The sequence below is a fragment of the Nicotiana attenuata genome, unplaced genomic scaffold, assembly GCF_001879085.1.
Source record: "Nicotiana attenuata strain UT unplaced genomic scaffold, NIATTr2, whole genome shotgun sequence".
NCBI lineage: Eukaryota > Viridiplantae > Streptophyta > Magnoliopsida > Solanales > Solanaceae > Nicotiana > Nicotiana attenuata.
The window spans coordinates 1-11,046 of NW_017679161.1; the positions used below are offsets into that span (position 1 = coordinate 1).

Genomic DNA, 11,046 nt, shown 5'->3' on the forward strand with positions numbered 1-11,046 from the left:
GATGTACAACACAATTTGCAAGGTTAATGATAATACCGACAAAGCTATTGCTGAAATAGTAATAGCAGGTTTTATAGGCCAATTAAAAGGTTGGTGGAACAATTATCTTACTGCTGAGCAAAAGACGCTTATCATGGGAGCAGTAAAATAAGAAAATGGTCAAAATGTCCAAAATTCGGTGTACTCATTAGTTATTAATATTATAAAACATTTTCAGGCGAAGGTCTAATAATAGTGAAACTACAAGAACTATGCTTCAGAATCTTAGGTGTAAAACCTTAATATCTCTTAGGTGGTATAAAGATGTTTTTCTTTCCGGAGTTATGGAACTGCCAGAGTGTAATAGCACTCACTGGAAGTCCAAATTTATTAACGGACTCCCACCACTCTTTGCTGAAAGAGTAAGAAAAGCCCCTCGTGGCACAATAGTGAGTATAAATTATGAGGCATACTCCTATGAAAAATTATTTAGTGTATGTACTGAAGAAGGTTTAGCCTTATGTAATGAGATTAAGCTGAATCAGCAGATTAAGAAACATCGTCTCAATGAAAGACAAAAGCTAGGGGAGTTTTGTGATCAATTCACAATATATATCCCCGCAAATAGGAAAAGCCTCATAAGAAGAAGAAAACAATTCAAAATCATAAAAAGAAAAGGGGATCTTTTGATAAAAAAACAAGAGCGGAAAAAGAAGAGGATAAGTCTTTATAAAGATAGAAAAGATTTTGTAAAATCTTAGATTTTATAAAATCTAAGAATCCCAATGCTTGCTACAAATGTGAAAGGGTAGGTCATTATGCCAAAGACTGCAAGGTCAAGATAAGATTAAGAACCTTGAAATAGATGATAAGATTAAAGATTCTTTATATAAGATTCTATTAAATTCTTCCCCAGAAAATTCTGGTTCAGATAACAGTTATAGGGAAGATTCATCAACGGATGAAGATTTACAAGTCCTTCAGAAGGAAAATTATATCTCCTCTGGGGAGGATCATGAACCCTATAATCTGGAACAATGTTCAACATAGTGTTGTAATGACCAAACTGATGATGAGTTTTATAATATATATTCTCAATTTAACGACTTGGATATCAATGTCCTGACCAATGATAATTTATTAGATTTTCTCAGGGTTATTAAAGACTCGGAATTAAGGTCCCAAATTATTGAAAAAAAATGGACAAATAACCTACAAGTGCAGAAGTCAATACGGAGAAAGAAGAAATTCCTTCTCAAAAGGGACCATATATTTTGTTGTCATGACCCAAAATCCGACTAGTCGTGATGGCGCCTAACCCAACCCGCTTGATAATCCAATTAATAATTATCCATTTCTAATGAAATTAATAAAATAATTAAATGGAAGAAATTATCTGAAACTTATACATTTTCCAAGAACTGGTAGTACAAATCATGAGCTTCTAAGAATAGAGTTTACAAAGCTGATATAAAGTAAATACATCATCTGTTTGAAAAGTACATAATCAGAGTTTTATAAATCTACGGCTACCATGAACAAGAGGCAGATACAACAGGGCTGCAGGTACATTTTCAAATACAGCTCCCATCGAACAAAGCAACAACATCAGCCAACATATGCACGCAAGGTGCAGAAGTGTAGTATGATTATAACCGATCACATGTACTCAATAAGTAACAAACCTAACCTTAGGTTGAAAGTAGTGACGAGTTGGAACAAAGGTCGGGTCCAACATCAATAGCCAACAACAATTCATAATAACGTAAAGCAAGTAATAAAAGAAATAACTCGGAATTTAAAATGCTTAGCTTATTTATAATTCCCGAAAATAGTTCCGCTTTTCAAGTATATCAGTGAAAATCCAAATCCTTTACCGAAATCGTCAAAAATATGAGTAAGTTTGAAAACTGAAAATTTTCCCAAAAACCTTTCACCAGGTAAATGTTTCATTTTCAGATAGCATGAGGAAAGTACATCTCGATGCCTACATGTCAAGATACAAGTAAAATCATGAATGTCATCAAAATCGGGAAACAAAAGAAAATGCATCTCTATGCATGTATCTCAAGTAAGCATGTCAAATGCAACGCCTCTAAGTGATGAACTCATGTACTCACACTCTCAGAGTACTCAACCTCACTGTCTCGCATTATCTCTTACCGTGCTCAATACTCAGCACACTCAATCACTCAACACTGTACAATATTCATTGCGATGTGCAACCCGATCCACATATATATTGCCATAAGGCTCGTTGCGGCGTGCAATCCGATCCATATACATATAGCCATAAGGCTCGTTGCGGCGTGCAACCCGATCCATATATATATACATAGTCAACTGCGCTCACTGGGGTATGTGTAGACTCCGGATGGACCCCTTCAGCCCTAGTGCTATATCGCTGCGACGTGCAGCCCGATTTCATAAAATGTAATCAATATAACATGTTGCAGCGTGCAGCCCCATCCCATAATATCACTCTCACTCAGGCCCTCGGCCTCACTCAGTCATCAAACTCTCCAGTCTCACTCACGGGCTCACAATGTCATAAAACTAGCCCGACAACAATGATATGATGTATTAATAAATAACAACTGAGACACAGATATAATATGAATATGACTAAGTACAAAATACCAATGAAATCAGTGAGATGACAGCAAGAAACGACCACTATGGGTCCCAACAATATTGGCATAAAGCCTAAACATGATATCTAGCATGATTGATACATCAATAACTTTATCACGTGGTGAAAACTTATATATCAACAAAATAGGACCACTATACAGTACCATGGAAATAACGGAGTCACAATTCACAGGGTGTACGCCCATACGCCCGTCACCTAGCACGTGCATCACCTCAATACCAATCACACAACACGTAATTTGGGGTTTCATACCCTGAACACTTTTTTTTAGAAGAGTAACTTACCTCGAACAAGCCAATTCCAATACCGAGCAAGCCAAGCGATGCTCCAAAAATGCCATCTCGTGCGTACGGACCTCCGAACGGCTCAAAACTAGCCAAAAGCAACTCAAATACATCAAATAAAGCCCAAGGGATACATTGAATAAACAAAGAAGAAAAAATTTGGAAGAAAAGGCATAATGCAGTAAAATTAAGGAGGAGTTTTGAGTAGTTGAAAAGACAGGATTTTATTGATATTAAACAAAGTTGTATAAGAAAAGGGGTCCTAGGTTTATAAATCACATGGATCATCCACACAACACCGGTAATCAATTGTACGCGTAGTGTTATCGTGTGATCATCATCTCCATGTCTACCCTTCCCACCCTGTTAAGGTATTAAGCGCGAAATAGTCTCGTTTACTTATTGCATGCTATTACCCGTCCCACCTATCAGTCATTGAGGCTTTTAGGACTACTAATCCTAAAGGGAGGAAGCTTGGCTTTTCAGAGGTTTAAAAAGGTTAAATACTAAGGCGTCAAGCAAAACACATGAAAGCAGTTATGGGAGCACAAAACAATTAAGGCTCAGATAAACCTCCTTTAATCACAGAAAATCATGTAGTTTAGCATGTCTTACATGTACTGATTAGGTCGAAATTATGCTTAACGTTAGGCAGGCTGGTTCATTACATATTTTCAGGCAAGAAGTTTGCATTAGGCTCGCCTGGCTGCAACTTATCGAAGACCAGTGCAATCAATAAACTACATACTTGTTTGCCTACATGATGGCCTATAGGCATGGCATCTACTGGTTTTAGGAATAAAGAAACAAACTGATTAAGAAAGTTGCCAGTTTTAACAGAATGGCGCGAGTTCTGTAGTTAGTGCTAATCTTAAAACGAGTGATTCAGATTTGATTGATAATTCCTATAGGCATGCTTTCTAGCGTCGTTAATTTAAACACTTTTTATAGGCGAACTAAAGCGCAGAAATACTATAAGCATGGTATCTGAGTACTGATAGTTTTTAATCCTATAAATAGGTTTGCATAGTGAACAATGCATGCTTAGAGTCTGGATTTCTGGTTACTTATAGGCGTGTTATCCATATGGAGATGCAAAATTCCTATAGACATGGTATCTATATGGATGCATAAACCTATAGACATGATATCTATGTGGATGCATAAACCTATAGACATGGTATCTTCGTGTGGTATGCAAATGTGCAAAGCTGTAGGCAAGATACATGAGTACAGAAGTGTGGTAATTCCCTATGAGCATGATATCTACCCCTTTGCATCCATGGTTACCCTTCCCTTTTCACTAATCACCCCAGAGGTTATTACAAAATTTTATTACAGACCAAGATGAATCGAAAACGGGAAATAAAATTACAATCAGAACTCTTAAGCTGCATCCAAGGAGCCTAATTCAAGGTCTAACAATATGATATGAGCCAACTGCCAGATCAGGTTCCAAAGCCTCTCTCTTATTCAGGATGTGCCAAAGTTCCAAGGAATTTGAAGAACTTCAGGCAATGCTCACACTCAGATATCAGAACTGAATGAAAGTGTAGTGTGGAAGGGCCAGCCCTCCAATGTCCAAGTTCGGAGGGAGCTCAAGGTCCCAAGGCAAGGCTCATTGGAGGGAGGGCAGAACTTAGAGTCTAGGAACAAGTGTAAGTGCAGTAGAGGGATATAAGGGATGCCAAGGCAGGCTGGTGGTCATGCCCACGCAACATAAAATGCTGGCACACCCCTGACCAGCCCACTAGCCAAACATTGGAGAGTTAGGACTATTGAAGGTCAGGTTCAACCCTGGACAGCAATTTGGATGCTGCCAGGCCAAACCTTAACTCAAACACACATAAGGAATGGGGATGGGAAACTGAAAAGAGCTTAGGACCCAAAGGGTCCAGTTTACATCCATGGACAATAACTTTGTATATTGCCATATTATTTAAACTATAGCTCAAACACATAGGGGGACATGGGGAATGGGATTCCATTGCAAGACATAAGCAAGATATAAGCACATTATACAAAGGTTAAATTCTACAGCAGTAAAAGTAAGCATGGACAGGAGATTGGTAAGTAAACACATTAGAGTTGATGCTGGAATTAAAACTAGGACATACCAGTTTCAGAAGAGACAAGCAAAAGAAAGCAGAAGTCTGCAAATAGGCCAGAGTACAAGTAAACAAGAGAGAATACTTTTTGAGTGTTGTGTGAGTTCAGAAAACTACGAATGTTGGTGTGTTGTGTTAGTAAAGAGGCATGTATTTATAGTTTTGAAAAAACAGGCAAGGAATAAGGCAAAGAAATAACCATGTTACCAATTGGAATCAATCAGTAGAAGAACTTCCTTTAATTAAGGAGTTCAAAACTTAAACGGTAATGAACAAAAGAGTATTTAAGGAAAGAGATCAAGTAAGCATCTTGTGCAAAGTAGGCAATTAGGGATAAATACATAGGAGTTTAATTAAGGGAAGAAATTTTGAAATACACGGTTAAACAAATAAGGTAAGAACCAATCAGTACCCAATAAATCAAGGAATCAGAGATTTGTAACTATTGGTTCATGAATAACCAAGTCAGAAAGGCTAAGGAAAAGGTTTTACTTAAGAAGAATCAGTGGCAATCAATTAACCCCCAAAAAAAGGGATTTCTGATTCGAACACAAGTTAGAAAACCTTTTTGAAGAAAGATTTTAACACATATAAAGGGGTTGTCATCTAATCAGACGGAGTCTAGTATAGAAGAATTCATACACAAAGGATTCAAACTCAGTAACATGGACCCCAAGTGAGTTTGAGGAGAGTCCAGGGCTCAAATAGAACCCTAGTCAAAACACACAAGACCAAATTCGCCAAAAAACCCCAAATCCTTAGGGTTTTCGACTTGAATCAAATGGCAAGAAGAGGAAACAAGCAGATACAGTAGAAGGTTTAATGCAAACAGAGTCATGGAATGAATTTCGAAAACAAAAGAGTAGAAGAAACAGTAGAGGAAAATATACTTAAGCAGGCATAGTAAGGAACACTTAATGAACTGGATAGAAAAATACCGAGGGCAACATATCAAGTCGTAATGGAAGCAAGTAGCCAAAACATAGCATGTGAAAACATAGCACAGAAACATAGCATTGGATAAAACATAACACAGAAAACATAGTAGAGGAAGAACAAATATAGGCAAACAATAGTAGAAGAACAGTGTAAAAAGAGAAACATAAGAAATGGTAGAGACAAACATACACGAGAAAGGGAAGAAGAAAGACGGAAAACACATAAGCATTTTTTTTCAGGAAACCCTTACATCAGAAAGGAAGTGACTTTGAAGAAAGAATTTTATTAAAGAAAATTGCGGGAACCTTTTTAAAAACTCAAGTAAAGCATGAATACACACAGATCTTTTGAAGAGGAATTGTGAGAAAAACCTCGAACAGCTAGGGTTTAGGTGAACCTAGAATGAGAAGGCTTCGAAAAAATGTCGATTAAGTCGGATAAGACTTGGAAAACAGTCAGGAGCAAGCATATGTCGGAAGCCAAAGCCGGAGATGGCCGGAAACCCTCAAGTCGGCGGAGATCTGGGTGGAGACCTTTGAGGTTCTAGCCTCAAAACCTCAAATACCAAGCGCACAAGAGCTATAGGAGGTGAGTATGAGGGTTTTCACGGCCTGAGAAGCCATGGGAAACCGGCGAGAATCGAACGGGATTAGGGTTAGCTTGGTGGCGCGCGACTAGGGTTTGCAGAGAGAATGGAGAGAAGGGAATTCAATGGGCGGCGGTAGAGGGAACATGAATTAGGGTTGGAGGGAGGTTTGGGGTAAATTAAAAAAGGAAATGGTGTATTGGGTCGTTGATCATTTTAGATCAACGGCTGTTATTAGAAGGGGTCTTAGGTGGAGACCGGGTGGTGGTTCAAACGGGGTTGTTGGGCTAGAATTAATTGGGATCTAAAATGGGCTAATTTGGGGGTCCAATGTTGGCTACAATTGAATAAAATCTGGCTAGCACTTTAATGGCCATTTTTTTCCCCTTTTTTTTATTTTTAATAAAAATAGTGAAGAATGATTTTAAAAAACAAATTAAAAGCAGCTTAGAGTAACTAATAATTTTTATAAACATTAATCTAAAAATACTGGAAATGATTTTATAATTGTAAAATGCTGTTAATTGTAAAATAGGCTATAATTGTAATTATATGCAATTTAGTTTTAAAAATGCCAAATAAATCTATAAAAAAATATGCAAAAATCACCCTTATTATATTTTGGTGTAAATATGAGATAAAATGATTATTCACAAAATGATAATTTTTGGGAAAAATTAATTAATTTGTAGTATTAAAATAGACAATAAATTGGTTTAAAAAATCTTTAAAAATTTGGAAAAATACCAAAACACTTGGGTATGCTCATATATGTATATATATATATATATGTTATTTTGAAAGTATTTTGAGTATAAAAATATCTAGGGAAAAATTGGGTATCAACAACATGCTCTTTGGACTAGATACCCGATCTGCAGAAACCATCCAATTCTCGTAAACCCATCATGACCTATACCTAAAAAACGAGAAACCTTGCCAGGACTCTATCAGTACCAATTTTGTAAGGGATCCCTTTTTTGATCAGTGGCGCCCTTTGCGGGTTTTCACCAATTGACCTCTCTCATTTCTCTTCTCACCGTCGTCTTATAGTGCTCTTTGCGAGTTTTCACTAACAAGACTCTCTCATTTCAATTTCTCTGCTTACCATCGCCTTATGGTGCCTGTGTGGGTTTTCACCAAAAAGACTCTCATTTTATTTCTCTCTTTTGATTGTATCAGATCCAGGTAACCATATCCTCCAATTTTGGACATCTTTACCGATTGATCGGAAGGACTTGAACGGGATTTGGGATTAAAATAGTTTTGGATTGAATTACAACTTTGGAAACTTTCAGGCGAACCATCGCCGAACCATTATAACTTCTGCCCCAATTTCAACTTTTGGGGAAATGTGGATTTTTGTTTTGGTGTAACTGAACCCCAGCGAGAGGCTGCCTACGTATCCTTTCGGAATCAAGTCAAACGTAGTTAAGGAAACTTTGTTTTTGGTTTTCTTTTGTTTTTGTTGTTTTGTTTTTTTTAACAACATTTTCGGGTTCCAAAGAGGGTAGTTAAAGAAAGGTAACTGGCTCAAAGGGTTTGCAAAGGGTTGATAGTGTTTGGGTAGCGAGAATGAATGCCTTCGTCATCCCAATCAGAGAATATTAGCACTGCAGAAAGGTTTAAACGTAATACCTTTTGACCGCGTCTGCATTGACAGCAGTTTCGGGGTCATTGCCTTCAATGTCTCCCAAGTACAATGCCCCTTTTGGCAATAATTTCCTTATAATGTATGGACCTTTCCAATTCGGAGCGAATTTTCCTTTGGCTTCCTTATGATGCGGGAGAATACGCCTCAAGACCAATTGCCCCACCTCAAAGTTTTTGGGCCGCACTTTCTTGTTGTAGGCGCGGGCCATTCTTTGTTGATACAACTGCCCGTGGCAAACAGCGGCCATCCGCTTTTCATCAATCAGGGTTAACTGTTCTAGACGGGTCTTGACCCATTCATTTTCCTTAATCTCAGCTTCGATGATGATTCAAAGGGATGGAATTTCAACTTCTACAAGTATTACGGCTTCAGTGCCATAAACCAATAGATAGGGTGTTGCCCCAATTGATGTGCGCACAGTTGTGCGATATCCCAGTAATGCAACAGGAAACTTTTCATGCCATTGTCTAGAACTTTGAATCATTTTCTTGAGGATCTTCTTGATGTTTTTGTTCGCTGCTTCAACAGTACCATTAGTTTTGGGCCGATAAGGAGTAGAATTCCGATGCGTGATATTAAATTGTTCGCATACCTCCCTCATCAAATGACTGTTCAAATTTACAACATTGTCCGTAATGATAGTTTTAGGAATATCAAAATGACAGATAATGTTGGAATGCACGAAGTCCACCACTGCTTTCTTGGTGACGGCTTTGAGAGTGACTGCTTCAACCCACTTTGTGAAATAGTCAATGGCAACTAAGATGAATCTGTACCCATTTGAAGCTTTCGGCTTGATTGGCCCAATGACATCCATACCCCAAGCAACGAACGGCCGCGGTGCTGACATAGGATGTAATTCTAAAGGCGGTTCATGAATCAGGTCACCATGTACCTGACACTGATGACATTTTCGGACAAAACTAAAACAATCCTTTTCCATGGTCATCCAGTAATAACCTGCCCGAAGGGTTTTCTTTGCAAGGACGTATCCGTTCATATGGGGTCCGCATACTCTTGTGTGCACTTCATTCATGATTCTTCCGTCCTCTTGGGCATCCACGCATCTTAAAAGGTTCAGATCTGGAGTTCTTTTATACAAGATTTCTTCGCTCAAGAAGAAACTACTGGCGAGTCTTCTAATGGTTCTCTTTTGGTCTCCACTAGCTTGTTCGGGATATTCCTTTGTTTTCAAGAATCTTTTGATATCATGATACCATGGCTGAATATCTGGTTCCATTTCAACTGTAATGCAATAACCATGTCTTTCTCGAATTTGGATTTCCAGTGGGTCAATGTGGACATTACCCGAATACGGCAACATTGCTGCCAAGGTAGCTAACGCATCAGCTAACTCATTGTGGAATCGAGAGATGTACCTGAATTCAACAGACTTGAACCGTTTGCTAAGATCTTCCACATGTTGCCTGTATGGGATAAGCTTGATGTTCCGAGTTTCCCATTCACCTTGAGCTTGCCGAATAATCAAGTCAGAATCTCCCATGATTAACAATTCTTCCACATCCATGTCAACTGCCATGTTCATACCCATAACGCAAGCTTCATACTCAGCATTGTTGTTTGTACAGAAGAACCGAGGCCGGGTTATGGACAGATAGTGCTGACCAGTGGGCGAAATCAAAATTGCCCCAATCCCGACACCTTTTGCATTCACAGCTCCATCAAAGAACATTTTCCAAGCATTGGTGTCTTCTGGAATTACCTCAACCGAACTTACCTCCTCGTCCGAAAAGTAAGTACTCAATGGTTGATATTCATCATCAACAGGATTCTCAGCTAGGTGATCCACCAAGGCTTGAGCTTTCATTGTTGTGCGGGTGACATAGACTATGTCAAACTCGGTAAGCAGGATTTGCCATTTTGCTAACCTCCCGGTGGGAATTGGCTTTTGGAATATATATTTCAATGGATCCAACCTGGTAATGAGATAGGTGGTATAAGCCAACAAGTAATGCCTAAGCTTTTGAGCGACCCAAGTTAGGGCGCAGCAAGTTCTTTCCAACAAAGTGTACTTGGCTTCATAACTAGTGAACTTCTTGCTCAAATAGTACATGGCTTGTTCTTTCTTCCCGGTCACATTATGTTGCCCGAGAACACATCCAAAAGAATTCTCCAACACTGTCAAGTACAAGAACAAAGGCCTTCCAGGCTCGGGTGGGACCAACACGGGCGGATTCGACAGATATTCTTTGATTTTGTCGAAAGCTTCTTGACATTCATCTATCCATCTAATCGCCGCATCTTTCTTCAATAGCTTAAATACGGGCTCACAAGTGGTAGTCAGCTGAGCAATGAATCTGCTGATGTAACTCAATCTTCCCAACAGACTCATAACCTCTTTCTTGGTTCTCGGAGGGGGCAAGTATCGATGCCCCTCGGACTGACTATAAACCCCAAAAGTTTCCCATATGGTACTCCAAATGCACACTTAGCTGGATTCAACTTCAAGTTATACTTACGTAGTCGCTCAAAGAACTTTCTCAAATCTCGCACATGGTCATCCTGCGTTCTGGATTTATTGATCACATCATCCACATACACCTCAATCTCCTGGTGCATCATGTCGTGAAAGATGGCAGTCATAGCTCTCATGTAAGTTGCCCCGGCATTCTTCAAACCAAATGGCATGACCCTGTAACAGTAAGTACCCCAAGGTGTGTGAAAGCCGTCTTTTCTGCATTTTCTTCATCCATCAGAACCTGATGATACCCAACATAACAATCCATAAAACGAATGTATCTCATGTTTGGCACAGTTGTCAACAGGATGTGGATGTTGGTAATGGAAAGTTGTCCTTGGGGCTTGCTTGTTCAAATCCC

General features: G+C 38.9%; 1 protein-coding gene across 1 annotated transcript; it reads right to left on the reverse strand.

The window, feature by feature from the left end:
- Positions 1 to 9,423: 9,423 nt before the first annotated feature.
- On the reverse strand, positions 9,424 to 9,746 carry LOC109221716 (the record flags this gene model as incomplete). Its single annotated transcript, XM_019386175.1, has 1 exon — positions 9,424 to 9,746. A coding segment is annotated over exon 1 (323 nt), but the record flags the coding sequence as incomplete, so codon positions are not given.
- Positions 9,747 to 11,046: the final 1,300 nt, after the last annotated feature.